Source organism: Accipiter gentilis, chromosome 13 (genome assembly GCF_929443795.1).
Source record: "Accipiter gentilis chromosome 13, bAccGen1.1, whole genome shotgun sequence".
NCBI classification, from domain to species: domain Eukaryota; kingdom Metazoa; phylum Chordata; class Aves; order Accipitriformes; family Accipitridae; genus Astur; species Astur gentilis.
In genome coordinates, this window is record NC_064892.1 from 17,388,082 (window position 1) to 17,408,932 (window position 20,851).

Sequence of the window (20,851 nt, forward strand, 5' to 3'; positions counted from 1 at the left end):
ACCTTCTCTATTCAGTACATAGCTACTTACAGTGGAAACTCACTAATTGGACCTATTGGCTGAAAAACCCATTGTAAATTTTTGAAAGTTGCAAATTGGTATGTGAAAAAATAATGCATTAAATCCCCTCAAGTGTCCTTTGTTCAGTTATGTTGACAGTTATGGCATATATTATTCATTAGACTTCATATCATGCTGGTGAATGTTCTGGAAAAAATAGTAAGTTGTGATCTCGTTTCTCTGAAGCTCCTCTAGACCATCCAGCTGAGTAAAAAGGGTGACAACATGAGGGTGCAGTAGGTTTTCACTTGACAGAACATTTATTTTCCTCAGAAGAGTAGTCTGACGAGCCATCAAGGTGTACAAGAATCAGGTCAAATATGACGCATCTCTTCCATAATCTTTGACCTTTTGCCTTTCCCTGATGGGGGAAGAAACCAGACAGGAGTTAGAGACAAGGGTGAGAGGAGAACAAGCAACTTGTGCTTTGACATGAAATCCACTACCCATTCATAGTAGTACTCCTCTGCAGGAGTACCCTCATAGCTGGGTATTAGGGATTGGTATTATCATCCTAATAATTTAAATTGTGGAAGTTTGGGGAGGCTTCAGTGACCACAAGGGCTTTTGACTCAACTGCTGTATAAACCTATGCTTAAATGACCAGGCCTGGATACAGCTGCAACAAGAATGGAGGGTAAAACTGAACATGAGTAAAGCAAAAGAAAGAATAGCAACAGAAATCAACAAGTGTGTACAAATCACAGAAACCATTTCTTACTGAAAATGGCTAAGTTTTAATAATATACCAAAGATTTCCTTGATGTCAAGAGACCTTTCAGGACCAACAACTGACCACCAAACTGTTTCTGCATTCAAAATCCTTCTTTAGACTTCAGTGGCAGCTGTAGAGAGGCAGGGAGAGCGCGAGAGCGCCCTAACGTGGCTGAATGGCTAAGTCTGGACTCCTAGGGAAGGACTTATGCTGCCAAGCCAAAATCCACAGTCAACCCTTGCTCCCACTAAAATCAATGATAGCTATGACAGAATGAGAACAGGGGCCAGATAATCGCTCATCATTGTTTCCCGTGTATGTACAGCTCCTTCCAGGTGTTTCTAAGTGTGTTCAGGAAGTCTTCATCCTCATTCTTCATGTTATGCCTTCTGAAATGGGCATATTAAACAAAAATAATGCACTTGGCTACACATATATTGTGGGGACCAAAATTCACTGTAGTTGCTTTTGTTCCTCTGTCATCACCATTTCTCTGAATATTCCAGCAAAGTTATTTCATGGCAGGAACATCCATTTGAACAGTAAGTTTGGGTAATATATCAGAGAAGGAAATTTCTGAATGTAGAAAAAGAACAAAGAACAGAAACACACAGCACTTACAGTCAAAACTAAACAGCTTGGTTCAAATACCTCAACTCGGATTCTAAATATTGACAGGGAACATCTCCCTCCAACACGCAAGATTGCTAGACTAAGCATAAGTCCCTAAACCATGCTGTTAAGAAACAGAATGCAGTGGATGGATGGGTATGAAGGCACTATCTGCTGCTTACAGAGTTCACAAACAGAAGAAGAGAATAAGTCATTTCTGTGGATGGCAGTGATCTCTGTGGTTTTTGGCACATCCAGGACAGAGGTTCAAGGCTGAACATAGGTTCCTGTATCCCTATTGTTTGATTTTTTTTTCTACATACAAACAGAGTTTGTTACTTATATTTGTGCTTACAAAAATGGTGACACTGTGGCATTTTTCCCCTACAAGAAAGCTGTAAGGAAATGACATGCGGACTAGATGTTCTTCTCAACTTGATGTCAATCCAGAATGAAAATATGGAATTGTTCACACAAATACGGGTGATAAAAACTGTTCTTTATGCTCAAACCTCTAGATTGGAGACTCTCTAAAAAGAAGAGATTTTGGCATCTAGTGTGAACTTTTCCCAAAAGGGTGTGACAACAGCATCCTTCACTGAGGGACATCTATACTGAAGTGCTGCCTTTTTGAAATGAAATGAAATGAAATGAAATATATTCAGATGACAGCTAATGTATTTGTAGTGGCACTAAAAGTGAAAAAAACAAGTCAGAAATTTTGCTTTGCTTTCTTCCCAGAGCAGACTGACACATTGCCCAACTCATACTGGTAACCAGTGGTACCGTAGATGTCTGCAGGATAGAAACAATTGGTATTTTTGTGACATCTTGTGGCAACTGGTATCATGCTTCCTGTTTTCTTTCAATTATAAAAACTGTATTAACGAATCTGGGGAGCTTGTTTTTTCCATTTAAGAAGATTAAAGAACTCTCTAACCCTTCTCCAGTGTAGTCAGCACAGTCAATTGTTCAGGCAGTATGTCCAAAGTGTTAGGGGTACTCATCTAATGAAGTGTCCTTGCACCTCAGCAATATTTCCAATACTCAGAGCAGCGTTAAAAGTCGAAAGATGGACAGCAGGGTCGGTCTGTTACGCACCTCGGCTCCTTGTTCTTCTCGCCCTGCCCAGGTTTCTGCGGTTGCCCATTCCCGAGATCTTAGTCGTCAGCTTCTGCCTTTTGTTCACAGGCTGGCCATCACTCTCCTCTTCGCAGCTTAGTTTTCTCTTTCTGTTGGAGTGTTCTTCCTTTTCCTGCGAAGAGCCTGGCAACCTTTCCATTCAATAGTATTGTTAGACAGGTAAAGCCATGATAAACATGAATCAATTCTCCTCTTAACCAAAGCTAGCTCATTTTACCTTCTCTCCCTAGACGAGCTCTTCGGGGGTTTGCTTTCTGGAGCGACTGGAGGCACCTGCAATGGAAACGTGGAAGCTAACAGGTGGCAAGGACGTACCTGCCCGATTGCTACCTTAGCTCTGAAAGGCAGATCCCGGGGATGGGTTTGCTCAGCTCAGCTGAGCCACTTCTGGTGGGATCATCGCACAAAGCGGGATGGCCAACCCGCGTCAGCCTCGCTCTGCGCTTTTGCAGAGCTGCAGGCCGGTGGATGATCTTGCTTGTCCCGGCGGCAGCAGTCCCACCTCCTGAGGGGGAGGCTTTTGTTGTCACACTGTTTCTGGACCTGACATACCTCTGCTGTTCCTGCTTCTGCCCCCGGTGCTGGCGACTCCTCGGCCGAAGCACCGGCAAGCCCAGCTGCCTCCTCCTCCTCCTTCTCCTCCTCCTCCTGCTCCTCCTCGTCAAAGAGTTCCCCGTGGTGCTCAATGAGGAACTCCACCAGCCGCGTCACCTGCACACAGCAAACCATTGCTTTCCACCTGGGTGGCCGAAGACGGGTCAAACAGCCTTTGCCACTCCTGACCCTCGCTTCTGTGCAGAAAGCTGCAGCTGTGGGGCTGCTCTTCCCGGCAGCTCCCCCACGAGCATTTGCTGAAGAGAGGAGGCAGCCTGGTACCTCTGAACAGCAAAGCTGGGGTGGGTCCAGAAGGCTGTAGCCGGCTGGTAAACACAGCGTACCTTGCCCGTCACCTGCACCAGGGCGTCCAGGGGGAGCGTGTGCTCCTCGGGTGGGCTGAGGAGGTTTGGCCCCACGCAGATGGCCAGGTTGCCCGCAGTCATCCTGCTGGTGGCCACGTTCCTGCTGGTGTTTTGCAGCAGGGCCAGCAAGCGCTTGAGCAGGAGGAGGTTGGCCTCGGGCAACTTGCCGGCCACCCTGAGGGAACGGAACAGGAACGCAATGTTAATCAACTAGACGTTGTCAACACAGGCCTCCCAGGCTGATCGCACCCAAGGCCACCCGAGGGAAGGCTCCCTGGGCACGCCTGGTCTCCAGCAGAGGGACTGCCTTTGCCGAGATACGGCCATCTCCCTGCCTCCCTCCCTGCCCTTCTGGCAAGAGACCCCTTGTGGAGCAGCCCCCAAGAGGTGGCTGGCAGCAGAAAAGACGGCTTTGTCAAGGGCGCCTTCGTTTGCAGACAAGTCCCGCCCTCTGCCATTCCCCGTGGAGCAGGCAGGCTGCTCGCCACACGTACTCTTTCAGTCCTGCCAGCTTCTCCTGCCTGCTGGACTTCTGCAGGGCGCTCATCCACTCCTCGTAGAGCTCTGCCTCGAGGAGCTTGGAGGGGATCTTGCGGAGGAAGTCCTGCAACGCCAAGGGCTCCGGGTGAGTCTTGGACCACCGCCGCCGGGAGCACAGGCAGCATCCCCGGCACTCCAGCCGACCAGCGGGCGGCTGGGTTTTGGCTCCTGCTCTCGCAGGTGCCCATCGGCACCGGCAGAGCCGGGAGCTGCCGGGCTCCAGGTCAGCAGGGTTTACCTTCAGGACGATGGCCAGCAGGTGCGCAGGCTGGCTTTCGAGGCGGACCTCCGCTCCGCTGTCGAGGGCCTCCCTGAGCTCCCGGGAGGCCTGCTCGCTGGCCGCCAGCCGGAAGATCCCCTCCGTGGATGGCCCGTGCTCGTGCAGCAGAGCCAGCAGGTCCTGCAGGGGACAGAGGAGGAGAGCTGCTTGGCTGGAGACAGGCCCTGGGGCAGGCGAACCTTCCTCAGGGGCAGGAGCAAGTGTGGACGGCTCCACAGCTCTCACTGGGGCGGGGCGGGGCGGAGGGGTGGCTGGAGGTGGGCGACGTGGGGAGGAGATGGCTTTGTCCCCGAGCCCCACCCGGGGTCCCTCTGCTGGGGGCACCACCTCTCCGGAGGAGCCAGCGGGGTGGGGACCCCCTGCCCAGGCTTGCTTACCTGGATGAGCTGGGGCAGCGTGCCGTCCTGGCTGCAGAGAGCTGCCAGGGGCCGGCCAAAGAGAGCCCCCCCGCCTCCAGAGCCCGACGGCCCGGGCACCTCTGCAGCGGCCGAGGTCCCTCGCTGCGCAAAGGGCCAGGGCAGGCCCATCCTCCTCCTGCGGGTCCCGCCTGCTGCCAAGGAAAACCAAGCAAAAAACCCTGCGTGGAGAGGTGTCCTTTGGGAACGAGGGGCAGAGCGGTGGGGACGGACGCGCCCCGCGGGAAGGGCAGCAGCAGCCCCAGTGCAGCACGAGTGCCCGCCTGCAGGAGGAGGAGAGGAGGGACGTCCTGCCCCCGTCTTCTGCGAACTCACCAGCCACGTGGCCATGTCCACGCTCTCTTCCAGAGGGGACGGGCGGCGGCCGCTGCTCCGCACCAGCCTGCAAGACACGCGCTGCGCTCGCCGAGCAGCCCCGCTGCAGAAAGGGCCCCCGGCGAGCTGCATCGGCCCCTGGCCGTGTGTGAGAGGTGGGGAGGGCTGCGACTGCACCCCGAGCGATCCTCACCTCTGCCTGGCGCTCGACCAGCCTCTCCAGGCTGCTGGCGTGTAGCGTCGTCGCCTGGGCAAGGGGAGAAGAGCAGAAGGTGAGAAGCGGGCACCTGATGCTGGGCCGGAGCAGCATCCGGGGGCAGAGCGGAGCCAGGAGGGACACTCACAGCATTGCGGCCGCTCAGCTCCTCCAGCAGGAGCTTGATGGAGGGCAGCTGGGTCACCCGGGCTCCCTCCACTCCTTCTGGCGGCCTGTGCATGGGGAAGGGGCAGAGAAAGAGCCGCGTGAGACCCAAGCCGCCTTTTCTCTCTCCTGCCAGCCTGGGGAGCACTCCCGAGGCGCCCCGCCGCAGCCGGGCAGCGCCCGGCAGCGGGCCGGAGAGCAGCGGCAGCGGTGAGGACGGGGCTGGGCAGGTGTTGGCTGGACACGGCTGGGCGAAGCAGCTCCGCCAGCTCTGCCCGCTCAAGAGCGGCCCGCAGCCCTGGGGGCAGGGGAGCGGTGTGTCCGCCTCGTACGGCTACACCTGGAGCATCCCCCCGCGATGCGAGCACGGGCCCCCCCGGGCTGCTCGGCCAGGCAGGGCTTACCCAAGGAGCGCGCTGACCCAGAGCTCCTTCAGCGCCCAGCAGCTGCAGAAAGAGCGGAGAAAGAGCCTGAGCGCCCGCTGCTCCCCAGCCTGCGGGCAGAGGCGGGCGCCCACTCGGCCCTGCCCTGTGGGGACGGCCACGGGGGCGGGACGGAGCCCCGTGGGGCAGGACAGAGGCGCTGCCCAGCCCTGCCGGGGACCCGGCACCGAGACTCACCGGAAGGTGACGACGCAGAAGCCGCAGGGCCAGACGAGGACGAGGGACTTGGTGGGCTCGCCTTCCTCCTCGCCAGCGGCATCGCTGGCCGCCCCCTTCCTGCTGGTCAGCACCTGCAGCTGGCCCAGGGCCAGGCAGAGCTGCGGGCGCGGGGCGCTGCCACGTCTGCAGAGCGGAGCGGCAGGGAGTGAGCTGGAGGTGGCCGAGCCCGGTGGCTCCCCTCCGGCGTCCCCCTGACATGGGCACGGCCGTGGGCGCCTCCAGCACCAGGGTGCCGGGGGCCTGGGGCTGCTCCTTGGGCATCCCTGCCCCGGGGCCGGGGCTGGGGCCGGGGCCGGGGCCGGGGCCAGGGAGAAAAAGGCAGGCGGGGCCTGCCGCTCTTACTTGGGCTTGGCGATGACCAAGGCGTCGCTAAAGAGGAGGAGGTCCCTCCTTCTCGTCCCACGGCCCTGGGTCACCCGCATGCGCTGGCGGAGCAGCGGCTCTGGCGACGCGGGGACGGGCGCGCACTGCTGCACGGGGTCAGGGTCGTCCCTGCAGAGCAGACGGCGCCGGGCGTGAGGAAGGCGGCTGCTGTGGGGTCCGGCTGTGCCGGCGCATCCCCGAGCCACGGGGGAAGCCTACCTGGACCCGTGGCAGCAGTTCGCTTGGCCCATCCTGCCGAGGTCAGGAGAATCCTCGCGTCGGACGCGGCGGTGGGGCTCCGGAGAGTGCCCGGCCGGCCCGAGCGAGGTTGCCAAGGGGGGCAAGAGTGCTGGGAAGCGCTGCTCGGGGAGAGCTTGGCTCTCCCCAGTGCTGCTCTGTCCTCGCACAGCGCTGTCCCTGCAGGTTCTGTTGTCGCTGCCGGGGGCAGCGCCAGGTCAACACGGCATGGCATTGTGACCTCAACAGTGGCACCAGGAGGGGCACTGGGGGCTCTCCCCACGATGGCCACGTCTCTCTGGTACTGGGGAGCCCAGGCCTGGGCACAGCACTGCAGGCATGGCCTCACTGGCGCTGAGCAGAGGGCAAGGGTCACCTCTCGCCAGCTGCCGGCAAGGCTTTGCCCAGTGCAGCCCAGGGTACCGCTGGCCGCCGGCTTCGGGCCAGGGCACCTCGCCGGCTCCTTGTCAACTTGGTGTCCACCAGGTCCCCCGGGGCCATTTCTGCCACGCTGCTTTCCAGCAGCTTGCCAAGGCGCTTTTGGTCACGAGTAGGTGCGGATGTGTCCCGGGATGCTTCATGCCATCCCGGCGCCATCGCAGTCGGTCCCACGCTCTCTCTGCAGGTCTCCCGGTGCCACTGTGGTGAGGGGGAGAAGGGCATCTTTCCTCCAGCCAAAGCAGTGGCCCAAGTGGAAGGGCTCTCTCTTGTTAGGGGACAGGGAGAAAGGGGATGGATGCGCTCTGGTGACAGAGTCGGGAGATGGCATTTCCAGAGAACTCCCACCTTTGCCTTTTTCCCTTAACTCCAACTTTCTCACACCAACTTTGTTCTTCACGTAATGTCTGGGTAAAAGATGGTGGTTGGCGCTCTCTTTTGGACCCCAGCCCCTAAAACATCGGGGGCGAAACTCCAAGAACCAGAGCAGGCCAGAATAGTGCAGGCCAGAATAGTGCAGCCCAGGGGGTTGCAGACACGTCCTGCCCACTTCCCACTTTTCCTGGGATGCTTTAGACAGTTGGCAGAGGGAAGAAAGCCGTCCTTCTGCCTGCTCGAGACAGACCTGTTGTCTCTTTCGCTGCAAATGTGCGAAGCAGAGCAAGGAGAAGCTAAAACCATACCTCAACCTGTTTTGCGAGCCTGCCTTGACTTTTGCGGAAAGAAAAGCAGGAAAGGGATGAAGAAGGGAAGGAGGGGAGGGAGGGAGGGAGGAAGGAAGTCAGTGAAGGTAGAAACAACATAAAAGGAAGGCAGGCAATAAAAAAAGAAAGAGACAAAGAGAGAAAGCGAGAAAGAAAGAGAGAAAGAAAGAGAGAAAGAAAGAGCTGTACTCTCTGTAAGCCCTCTAGGAGCAGGGCTAGGAAAGAGTTTCCAGGACTACAATCCCTCCTTCTCAAGCCTTGAAATGACTTGAAGGAGTTCCCAGGTGCCATTTAAGAAGAGAAATCTACACTGGGTAACTCTGATAATAATTGTATGTAGGTATATGTAGGAGAATGCATGGTTTAATTATGACCACAGCTTTTGCAGCTGTAGGATCAAGGATGAATACAATAGGACAGTGCAGTTGGAATGGACCTACTATGATGATCTAGTCCAACCCGCCTGACTACTTCAGGGCTGACCAAAATTTAAAGCCTATTATTAAGGACATTGTCCAAATGCCTCTTAAATACTGATAAGCATGAGGCATCGGCCACCTCTCTTGGAAGCCTGTTCCAGTGTTTGACACCTCTCTAGGTAAAGAAATATTTCCTAATATCTAGTCTGAAACAATCCTGATTCCTCTGCAAGCTCTCTCATCCCTCGAGAGAGTCAACAGCACCTCCCAGTTTAGTATCATCAGCAAACTTCTTAATGGTGCATTCAACTCCTGCATCCAGATCATTGATAAAAATACTGAGCAGAACTGGCTCTAGAACCGAGTCCCGAGGAACACTGCTGGTGACTGGCCGCCAGCCAGTTGTAGCCCCATTCACTACAACCCTTTGAGCTCTGCTGTTCAGTCAGTTCTTCACCCAGAGAACCAGCTACCTGCTCATCTCACAGCTGGACAACTTGTCCAGAAGGCTACTGTGAGGGACAGTATCAAAAGACTTACTAAAATTCAGAATAACTACATCCCCTGCTTTCCTGTCATCTACTAGACAGGTGACCTTATCATAGAGGGATATCAAATTAGTTCGACAGGACTTTCCCTTTGTGAACCCATTTTGACTGTGCCTGATGATTGCATTGTCCTTGAAAAGCCTTTCAATAGCACCCAGAATGACCTTCTCCATCTCTTTTACAGAAACTGAGGTTAAACTAGGAGTTCTGTCATTTCCTGGGTCTTCCCTCATGCCCTTCTGATAAACTGGAATAAGGTTGGCTGTAACATCTGTTAACTCCTTCAGGACTCTGGGATGAATCCCATCAGCCCCCATGGACTTACGAGCATTTAACTGATACAACTGTTCCCTTACAATTTCGTTGTCCACAAACGGGAAGTCACTGCTCCTGCAACCATGGTCTTCTGACTCACAGGACCAGGCAGCCCAAGGTCTATCGTTAATATTGAAGACCAAGGCAAAACAAAAGCATTAAATGCCTCTGTCTTTTCTTCTTCCCTATTTATCTGTTGACCATCTTCACCAGATACCGGTCTGATGCCTTCCTTACACCTCTTGCTATTAGCATACTTCAAAAAGTGTTTTTTTGTTGTCTGACAGAAAACTGGCCACTAGTTGAGCTTTAGCCTTTTGTGATTTCTCCCTCCATATGCGAACCACAGCTCTGTCGTCTTCCTGTGAAGCTTGACCTTACTGCTAGAGATCATACAATTTCTTTTGCCATCTGAGTTCCAAGAGGAGTTCCCTGTTCAGCCAAGCTGGTCTTCTGCCCCACATGCTTGACTTTCAACATAATGGGATTGCCTGCTCCTGTGCTTTTAAAAGATGGTTCTTTAAAACTGACTAGCTGTCATGGTCCCCATAGTCCTCAAAAGTAGATTCCCAGGGGACACTGCTAAATAGCTCCCTGCGTAGCTTAAAGTTTGCTCTCTTGATATCCAGGGTCAGCAATTTTGCTGACCTTTTTTCTCGTAACACCAAAAATTTTAAACTCAAACTCTTGTGGTCACTGTGGCAAATACATCCTACCATCACATCTCCCATTGAGTCCTTCTTTATTCACAAATAGCAAGTCTAGGAGGGCACCTTTCCTAGGTGGCTCACTGAGTGCTTGTGAAAAGAAATTATCTTCAACAACCTTCAGGAATTTCCCAGCCTTACTTGTCCCAGCAGTGATAGTATGGTATTCCCAGCTGATGTGTGGGAAATTGAAATCTCCCATAAGGACAAGGGCTACCAATCAAGAGATTTCTCCTAATTGCCTATAGAATAACTCATCAGTGCTATCATCCTGGCTGGGTGATTGATAGTAGACGCCCACGACATCTTCTTTGTTTCCCATCCCCCTAATCCTCACCCACAGGCTCTCAACTACATCATCCCTAACGGTAAGGGCTGTAAAGTCAAACCTCTCCCATACATAGAATGCAACTCCTCCACCTCACCCGCCTTGCCTATACCTCCTGAATAGCCTGTTCAGCCTTCCTGAACAGTGATGCTATGTTACCATTCTGCACCAGTGTCAGTAAACATTGTGTACGTAAGTTCCAGGTTCACAAGACAAAATGGTCACCTGAAGCATGATGTAACTATGATTTTGGCATGTAAGTGTAAGCAATTGCTTTAAAAAATTATGATTTTCTTCAGCCTGGTGACACACAAAATTGACAGCACCCAAGTTTCTGATAATAATCTCTCCAAGAACTTAAAATTTCTCCCTGGATGTTCCAAAAGCACTTCAGTCACAGCTGAGCATGGACAGCCATAGCCTCCTCCATGAGGCTCTGCAAATAAAACATTGCTTTTTCCCATTGCACGACAGCTGGAGATCTAGTCTGCGAACACTACTAGTCAGCCTTGATATATGATAGAGTAGTAAAAGCTTGTCTTCAAGAGCTAGCCAGAGATGCTGAGACCATCCACTCAAACACGAGACACCCAGGTTGACATTCAGCTCCTCTGACTTTAGATAGCTATATTGCAGATATTTATATTAAAAAGTTACTAAGATCCCATTATAGTTAGCAGACTAAAAAGTTATTCATGCTGCCCTAAAGTAGACATCTTTAGGACACCTTGAGACTTAACTGACTGTATTGACTAGGGCCTCAGTTTGATTTCCTACACACAGGCTACTTAAGATGCTGTAATGAAACTAGCACCTAGAGCCTAGCAGATATGACACAGGACCTATGGATAGTCTTGCCCTTCTGAGGGGATAGCTGGAAGCCAGAGGATATACCTATAGAATCTCAGATCATACCCAACTGATGCCAAGGGGAAGGCTACTGCATCAAGCCTTGATATTCCCTCACTATAATGCCTAGGTGGACACCTAGTGCAAATGTAGACACAGAAGTTAGAGTGAGCCGAATCCCACCTTAGTTTTAGTTAGTTCCCTCTTTTACCAAGGAGGTTTGTGTCTTGTATCCCCATAGCTGAGACCTATTGGGAGCATTCTCCATACACTTTTTGTAGCTTGTGCAGTTAAGAGCAAATATTGGGGCTAAAGGACTCTTTCCCCCCCCTCTGTTTCTTATTCTAAACATCTCCATTTGGCAAGCTTCAAGAAACACAATTCAAAGTACTTATTTGAACAAATTTTTGACATTTGAAAAAAGGACGTGCCATGTTTGTTAATTAATAAACACTTGTTATTTAAGAAATTATATTAATATGTGGCATTTCTAAATAATAAAAGACATTTGTTGAAGTGGAGAAACATTTTAAAATTAGTTATCAAGCAGTAAATACACAGCTCTACCTGTTACTCCCGCTTTCCCTAGAATACCAAAATGAGTTTCACAGATAGTGTCTGGTAAATTAACATGCTGAAAGCAACAGGTTTGTGCCCATAGCAAAATGCCTGACTGCAGCTAGTTCATTGTGTTGTACTAGTTTACCAGTGGACTAATTTAAAAAGCACCAAGTAAATGATAGGTGTTTGTGAGCTATCAAGAGGACCTCCAGGAAGACTAGCTGGTCTGTGAAGAGAAGCCGCTTGCCTTTGTCACCATCAGTCTTTGTTGTCATCTGCCTTGCTTTCCTATAAAGGGTCTCTTCTTATAGCTTTGTCTGCCCCTCTTTCTTCACTCATTTTGGCCCTTCACGCTCCCAATTAGCTTTTGGATTGATAATCCACCTGTCCTATGGCAAACACATAAGCTAGAAAGGCAATAGCTCACCCTGACACTGTGTCAGTTTTTCTGCCCTGCTCCTTAGGCCTTGACTAAAGAAAATGTTAACATAAGCAATTAAGAATATTCTTAGTTTACACATCAGTCCCACAGAAGTCAAATGCATGCGAGATTTGGCCACAGTCTCTGAACCAGATTAAATGTTGGGTTCTCATCCTGTTCTTTACTGTATTCTCTTCCTCTCTGTAGCTCCATTTATAGGCTGTGACTGGCGGAACAGCTCAATAATTTTCTTTCATGAAGGCTGTGAATGCAGAACTCGTATTTTCCCTGTGTTTTTTTGAGTAGAAGGTTAATTTTTCAGGGCTTGCTAAAAGCAAAATTGCTCCTGTGCAAGTTTCCCTCAATGCAGACTTCACCTTACTGCCTAAGGTACTAGAGGTAATAGAAAATCAAAATTCTGTAGAAGTCAAATGTACAGGATGAGAAATAATGAGGATAAGCAAATTGTATCCCTGATGGGAAATAAATTTTAAAAATATGAAATACAGACCATTTGGCTAATAGATTAAGTAATATTGCTCACCACTTCATAGGAAATATACATTACAGAAGAACAGAAAATATTGCAAATGCTGAAGTAACATTTTCTTATTTCCCTAAGACAGTCTTCCAGCACTTTTATCGGATGCTGTTGTATTAGATCATCGGGCTTATTACCATTTTAAAGACATACCAAAGCCTTTTAAAGAGAACTGTAATAGCCAAGTCGGCATCATCACCTCCCTACACTGACTCTGAACTTGGCCTCATATTCTAAAACAATAAGCTTCTACAGCACTGGGAAAGCCAATCCAAGCTACCCTGTATCCCTTCTCAGCAAATATTTGAGCATTTCTTCTTAAGGGGTTCAGGTAGAACATTGCAAACAAATACTGACATCTTGCAAGCCTGGACTGCAGAATGTCAACTTTTTAAAATTTCACCACAGCAGTTGACCCATTAAGTAATTTATTGCGTGTGCGAGTAGGTTGACCTTGGCTGGCCGCCAGATGCCCACCCAGCTGCTCTTTAGCAGGTCAGGTGGACAGAGTCATGCCCTTCCTCAGCAGGACAAAGGGAGAAAATAGGATGAGAAAGGTCGTGGGTGAACGTAAAGACTGGGAGATCACGTACCAATTACTGCCATGGGCAAACCAGACTTGACTTGGGGAAAATTAATTTAATTTATTGCCAGTTAAAATAGATTGGGGTGGTGAGAAACAAAGACAATTAATACAAGACCTTTCCTCCCTGCTTTCCTGGGCTCAACTTCAGTTCTTCACTCCAGACTCAGCTCTGCCTCCCTCTCAGCAGCACAGGGGGATGGGGAACGGGGCTGTGGTCAGGCCATAGCAGCTCCTGTTTGCCACTCCTTCCTCTGCACACTTTTCCCCTGCTTCAGCATGGGTCCTCTCCCTGGGCTGCAGTCCTCCAGTCTAAACCTGCTCCAGTGTGGGCTCTCCACATGCTGCAGTTCCTTCAGGGCATATCCACTTGCTCCAGCATGAGGTCCTCCATGGGCTGCAGTGTGGATATCTGCTCTGTCATGGCCCTCTCCGTGGGCTGCAGGGGAATGAATCTCTGCTCCGCCGCGGAGCACCTCCTCCCCTCCTTCTCCTCTCCCCTCGGTGTCTGCAGGGCTGTTTCTCACACGTTCTTCCTCTCTCTGCCCGTGTGACTTTTTTCGGCCCTTTTTGAAACCTGTTTTCCCCGGGGCACCCCGGCCTTGTCTGTGGGGCTGAGCGGTGCCCTGGGGTGGGCGGGTTGGAGCCGGCTGGAGCCGGCTGGAACCGGCTGTGTCCGGCACGGGGCAGCCCCCGCCGCTCCTCACATGGGCCGTGTCTGCAGCCCCCCCCGCCACCAACGCCTGGGCACCTGCAACCAGTGCAGTGTGTCTGTTCGAAAGAGCTATAATCACATTAAAACCTTTCCTCGCAGTGGAGAAAGGACATATGCTAGTTATTGACCATAAAGAGTACCTTTCTTTTTGTCAAGTAGAAGCCAATCTCATACTGTTCCACCTCTTATTGGCACCATGACTTGTTTTCAACTGTCTTATTTGTTCACTCAAACAAATACAAATTTCAGTCCTAACTTCTGTATAAAGTGTTAACGACGCACCTGTGCAAAAAAAGACACACGCCCCCCCCCCCCCCCCCCCCCCCGCCAAACCCCAACCACTGAACTAACCAAAAATGCCCACTCAAGGCTACGATACCCGCTGTGCAGAGGGAACCTGAGTAGACTGTTTAGTCAAATAAGTAGCTAATGCCTTTTAGAAATCATACTCAGGTTTTTTTACTTTAATAATATTCAACAGCAGTAAACTGCTTTGGCTAGTTAGGCATAATCTTAAACTGCATTCTACTTCACTAATATTTTTATGTCATCTCCTGAGGACTTTAGGAAAGCACAGAACTGCATCCTGGCAACTGCTCTGGCCCTTTTAAGATGATCTAGCAGTGTGCTGAAAGATTCCTTGCAGACACGGGCACCTAGGCGCTACACAGAGCAATTCTGAGGCAGCCTAAAGGGCCAAATCAGCTTGTAGCCTCAGGAACAAGATGACAAACACAATCATACTGAGTCCCCTTGGCTTCCCCTTGCCCTGTCCTACACCTTCTGCCGTCCTGTACTGTGCACCACTCAGGCAGCATCTTGGTTAAGATTAAAAAGTCAGTTAAGACCAGCTGACATGGTAGCTCAGAGTGGTCATTGTCACATAGGAGTAATTCAGTTCTGTAAAAGGATGGAGTTACTGGTTTGCTGAGCCTTTGTGGTGTATTTCATAGTTGGCTTTAGAGACCATAAGGTGTTTGGATGCTTTTATACTCCTAATGTGGGTCACATCACCTGGATGACATCATTAACTATTATTGCCTTCCAGCAATTACATACTAACTCTAGGACCAAGCACAGCAAAACTGACATCCAAACTTTACATCTTCCTCAGCATTTGGTCTTTCCAGATGACAGGCGATATTATAGAGCCAACATCCACTTTCATTAGCTTTTCCATCTCTACAGTAAACTGGAGAGTTTTCAAAGTAAAAGACATTACATACACACACATTATTAAAAAATCAGAGATACTTTGCAAAAAAATAATTTCAGCATTTAGGAAAACATGCATTGAGGTAATGTGAGGTTTTACTATGTTCAAGCACTGGCTCCAAAAGCAGCATGGTAGCAGCTAGCAGTCTGTCTGCCTTTCACAGAAACAAAACATGATCAGGTGATCTGCCCAGGATTCACATCCTGACTATTCTTTCTGTTTCTGTTTGGAGACTACTAGCTTTGTGCAATGCCTGTGTGTTCCCTGAAATAGATCTCCAGGACTGACTACATTTTTATATGTGTGAATGAATATACCTGAATTAAGACACATCCAGTTTGTAGCCAAGCCATTGTATAGGTATGATCATCATCCTGTATCAGCAATTTCAATTAGATTCAAAGTAAAAGTTCGCATGTCTTAAAAGAAAGATGCAAAGTCTTCGGGGTCAATAGCATCCTATTCCAGTGAAGCAATCTCTAAAACATGCCTGAGAGCATGGAGAATAATGGCAGAGGGGGGTAAAGTTGTCCCAGGATAGTGGATTTGAAAAAGAGCTTGTCCTCTGTATCCCAGTGCTGAGAACCAGACCCTTGAAGTGGATAACGAGCTTCTCTGTCTGTTCTTCAGGTCTTTTGGGGAAACAGTTCAATGAATGAATTACTGGACTGTACAGGTCACCACATCAAAACATAGTAGGAAGAAGGGGCAGAGAGTCAACATTCATTGCGAGCCGCTCACAGTGTATCTTGCACAGACCAGACCTCTGAAGTTAGGTCTTCAGTATAGGCTCCATTGCAGAAGGTGAAACCGCTAACTCCCTTTCTCTCATAACGTCTTGCAGCTATTTTTTTTAACTCATAATCTCTGAGAGTAAATGCAATGACAGCTGCAGGAAAAACAGAACCAGTGAGGTGGAAAGGGAGCATTTCTTGAAGTTGTCATAATTAAATTATAGCCAGAGTAAGCACAAAACCCCTGTAAATCATTCTAGCATACAGATCCAAACACAAAATGTAAGTTTGCTTCCTAACTCATCAGTTTCCCTACATTCATGTCACTAATTATAATTACTCCAAAGGAATTATTAATTAGAAATTATTTTGCATTAGGCAATTGGAAGACACGAAGCTCCCTTCTGAAATAAAAATCTATAATGACATTACAAATACCGCTACGGTTTTACAGTAATGTAATGTGATGAACTATTACCAAAGATACACAGGTATGACTAAGCAAACTAATTAACAATGCTGTTTAGCACGTCTCTTTATTCTGTTAATACATTATAATTTGTTTGCAACCTTAATTATTCCAGTTTGCCTCTTCTTGCGGCACACATCTGCACTTACTCAGAACTCGATTCTACCCACAGCTTCCTCTGGGTAAGTATGTTCCTTGCACCACAAGAGGACACGTAAAGGAGAGTGCTCGCAACAGCTAAGTTTAGTTTAGGGCCAGCAGGCTATCTCTGTAGTCAATGAAAGCCTTTTTTTCATCCAGAAGGTAAGTCCAAGGAGGAGCCAACTGTCTGAAGAAGCAGTCAGGCAGTGTTTTCAAAGTACTCAGATGGGGACTCGGGGACCCCGATGTAGAAGAGGTGTGTGCTCCAAACCTCCCAAAAGCAGTGGGTTAGAGGGACAGGGCAGGCTGAGAGCTGTACTCAGCCTGGAGGCCAGGTTAGTAGGCTGCCCACTTACCTTTTTTAACGAGTATTAGGTTTATTAAAGGGCTGAAAATGCAGTAAAGAACCATCAAGTGTCATAACTAATATCATCCTTATCTATAATAAACGCATAAAAGAATATATGTTCTCAAAATATCCCACAGCATGCATGTGTCACTGCCTTGCAGTTGGATGTGTTGAGAAATACACACCAATAATGCAATACGGAACATATCTTCCTCCACATGTTAACTGTCTACTCTCCTGACATTTTAGGTTATGCTGTTCTCCCTTCCAGTTGAAAATGTAACTAGATACTTCACTTCTAACAGTTTTAATCCTAAGAGAATAAGTAGTATACTGGTTTTATAAATCAAATTAAAGGCATCTGCACTGTTCTAATAGTGGGATTGCTTAATTCGTATTAGATGGTTTTGCTTAAACTTAGAAAATACAAGCTCACCTTTCAGAACATGCATTGGAAATGTTGTAATAAAAAAGGCTTCCATAGACACTTTTGTGTGGTAGTACTAATTCGTGTGATCTGGCAGTAGAATGACTAAGCGTATGGTTTTGTATCACTTATCTTTAACCACTTTAATTCTAGCTTGAATACAGAATCATACAAATTCTCTCTGTACAAGTATTGAAGAGACACTGGTACCTTCAAAGGATTTTTCATCTCATCCTAGAGTAGCAGAATAGGAAAGCTGGATTGCCCTCGATGTTACTGTCTTACACTGTTGATCATAAAGAGAGTCTGGATGACAGGCTTAGATGTGAACAATTAATTTTCTGGTGGAGAAAGCTAGGTGACATGAACCCTGTTGGGAGTTGGGGCAGCCACGCAGACTTTGCACCCCCCAGATGATAACGATTCTGCTGAGCCTAAAGATCTGCAAGAGGGTGACGCGTCCCCTCAACTCCCGAACCCCAACCCTCTTACGGAGGGACAGAAACGAGCTAAATCCTTCTGGGGTGGATTAGCCGAGGAGGCCAGGGGCGCCGCGGAAAAACCAGACTCTGAGGAAGTTTGGGTTAGTCCACCGCCCTACGTGCCCCAAGGTGGCGCCGACCAGAAAGGGAGAGGGCGGGGCGAGGGTGCCTATGGCGGGAACAGGGAGGAAGCGCTGGCATTGACGGGCGCACATGGATGGGAGGGGGAGGAGAGCGAGAGCGAGAAAGGTGGTGGGAGTGACCGGGAAGGGGAGGGGAGCCAATCAGGGCGGCCATCTGGAAAAATGCCCTTGTAGGGCAAACCCCTGGCGGAGCAGAGGGCGGGGCGAACCAAGAGGGAAGGACGAGCCAAGAGGGCGGTGCAAACCCAGAGGGAAGGGCGAACCAAGGGGGAGGGGCGAGCCACGAGGGAGGGAGCGGCCCACCCGCCAGGGTAGCGGGCGGGGCCGGAGCCCGACAAAAAGGCACGGGAAACCGGAAGCAACTGGTCAGTCGAGTTGCGACGCCGGGCAGGGCGCTGGGTCGGATGAGTGGCTCGCAACCGATTCAAATTCAGAGGGAGATGAAACGGAAACAAACAGAGTTAAGAGCCAAAATATTCCTATCCCAACTAAAGATAAACCGTGAGGGGGAGAAATCCCTCTCACGGACTGGAGGAAAATAAAGATCGCATGTGCCGACTGGGCCCCATCAGCCGTGCTAGCGTTCCCGGTGACGGATGGGGGACAGAGGGTCCACTCGCCCATAAACCCTAAGGATATACAAACGATTGTCAAGGCAATCGCAGATAAAGGGCTTAATTCTGCCATGGTCTCCACCCTCATAGATGGTGTCTTCGGGGGAGATGACATGCTCCCGTTCGATATAAAACAAACTTGTAGACTGATCTTTGACGGGGCAGGGATGATTGTTTTTAAACAAGAACGGAAGGAGAACTGTGCGAGAAAACTAGCCCAAGTAACTGGGGCGGATCACCCGCTACATGGCTCCAGCCTACAGCGGCTGATGGGTACGGACGGACCCAACAATGATCACCCCCCAGGCACAGGCCCAGGGCCTGCGGGCCCATGAAGTTACGACAACTACTCGTGCGGCTAGAGAAGCTATCCGCACAGCCTCTAGAGTTATTGCCAAGCCATCGCCATGGTCCACAATAAAACAAAGTGAAAGCGAGAGCTTTACGGAATTTGTGGACCGTCTCCAAGCAGCGGTCGACTCTTTGGCCCTGCCTGCGGAGGCAAAAGGCCCAGCCGTAGCAGAATGTTTACGTCAGCAGTGTAATTCAGCAACCAAAGAAATCCTACGATCACTGCCAGTGGGGTCAAGTATTGCGGACATGATTAAGCGGAGTGGATGCTAGTCCTGACGGGGCGAGGATATGCTGCTATCAGAAAAGATGGCAAAGTTAAGTGGTGTCCGCTTAAGTCCATTAAACTGGACCTCCCGAATAAAACTAATGAAAGCTGTGAGTTTTCATCCACAGGACCAGATTACCGGACGTCCTCGTAAGCCGTACACCCCGGTGGCAAGAGAGGACGACAAGCCGACAAGCATCTTGTCCACGCCTGAGAATTCCACACTGGCAGAAACCAAGCGACGACGACGTAGCCCCCATGGGATGGAGCTGCGATGCCTTTGTGTGGTCTTGATTTTCCTATCATAATGATCATGGTAGCATTGATTCTCGGACCCAGTATATTGAATAGGCTCGTGTTGTTTCTAAGAGCCGGCTAGAAAAGGTTAACATCATGTTGGTAAAATGCCGACAACTGTTTTAAAAATGTTCCTGTTCAAAATTTCCTTTAGCTGTCCCCAGTTATACCCTGTTACTCCCAGTTACCCCCCAGCTACCTCTTGTTTAGTGTGCCTTACGTTTTCTGTTCGAGTTTGTGATGTATATACTTTTAAGATCGTTGTGTTTTCTATCCAAGGTTACCATATATATACTCTTTTAAGACTGTTATATTTTAGACAATTTAATTACGCATAGGGAGTGGGGAAATGTAGGTAGTTAGGGCCAGGCAGCCGGAAGATATCGCGCTGTACGGAAAGATAAAGCCCCTCTCCTGATAGCCAATAGCGTTTAGTTTATGATGCAAGCGGACGGAAGTGATGTTGTAACCCCAAGTTATATAATGCTGTGTTACGCACCAATAAACGCCATTTGCCGTCCACCACATTGGTGTCTGCGAGCTGATGGACCGAGCGACCTGGGGTTGGTCGCCGTGCCGTTCCTGAACCAGGTCTCCACGCCTCCTTAAGGCGACAACTTTCTACTCTCCTGACATTTTAGGTTATGCTGTTCTCCCTTCCAGTTGAAAATGTAACTAGATACTTCACTTCTAACAGTTTAAATCCTAAGAGAATAAGTAGTATACTGGTTTTATAAATTAAATTAAAGGCATCTGCACTGTTCTAATAGTGGGATTGCTTAATTCGTATTAGATGGTTTTGCTTAAACTTAGAAAATACAAGCTCACCTTTCAGAACATGTATTGGAAATGTTGTAATAAAAAAGGCTTCCGTAAACACTTTTGTGTGGTAGTACTAATTTGTGTGATCTGGCAGTAGAATGACTAAGCGTATGGTTTTGTATCACTTATCTTTAACCACTTTAGTTCTAGCTTGAATACAGAATCATACAAGTTCTCTCTGTACAAGTATTGAAGAGACACTGGTACCTTCAAAGGATTTTTCATCTCATCCTAGAGTAGCAGAATAGGAAAGCTGGATTGCCCTCGATGTTACTGTCTTACACTGTTGATCATAAAGAGAGTCTGGATGACAGGCTTAGATGTGAACAATTAATTTTTTGGTGCAGAAAGCTAGGTGACATGAACCCTGTTCTACGACACAGGAGGAAACAGCACTGGATTATGTCTCATGTTGGGAACCATGTCGACAATTAGTTGCATTACTTACCAGCTATAATCTCAGCCTTGCTTAAGGAGAGTGTTACCTCTGTTGGTATATACATAATCATTTAAAAAGAAAGAGATAGGCAGAGAGAGAAGGAGAGACAGACAGACAGCAAGGCAGGCTTGATTTCCCTTGAATGAGTGAACTCGGGCAGCAGTGGAGCATCACTGATATCTGAATCTCCATTCACAACTTTCATGCTTCAGGAGTAACAAACTCCTGAAGGCACCTCTAATAGCAAAACAATGCTTTGTAATCCTCTTTTGTATTAGAAGGCCTGCCTATAACTTCTGTAACTTTC

At 49.3% G+C, this 20,851-nt stretch overlaps 1 protein-coding gene across 1 annotated transcript; it reads right to left on the minus strand.

Moving 5' to 3' along the window:
- Window positions 1–3,212: 3,212 nt before the first annotated feature.
- Window positions 3,213–5,427, minus strand: LOC126045081 (T-cell activation Rho GTPase-activating protein-like). The gene is made up of 7 exons (XM_049815667.1): window positions 5,385–5,427; window positions 5,234–5,287; window positions 4,687–5,107; window positions 4,268–4,429; window positions 3,984–4,093; window positions 3,469–3,664; window positions 3,213–3,269 (listed from the first exon to the last, which is right to left on the minus strand). Exons 1-7 carry the CDS (start codon window positions 5,387–5,389, stop codon window positions 3,213–3,215), a joined length of 1,005 nt encoding a protein of 334 aa, XP_049671624.1. The 5' UTR covers window positions 5,390–5,427.
- Window positions 5,428–20,851: the final 15,424 nt, after the last annotated feature.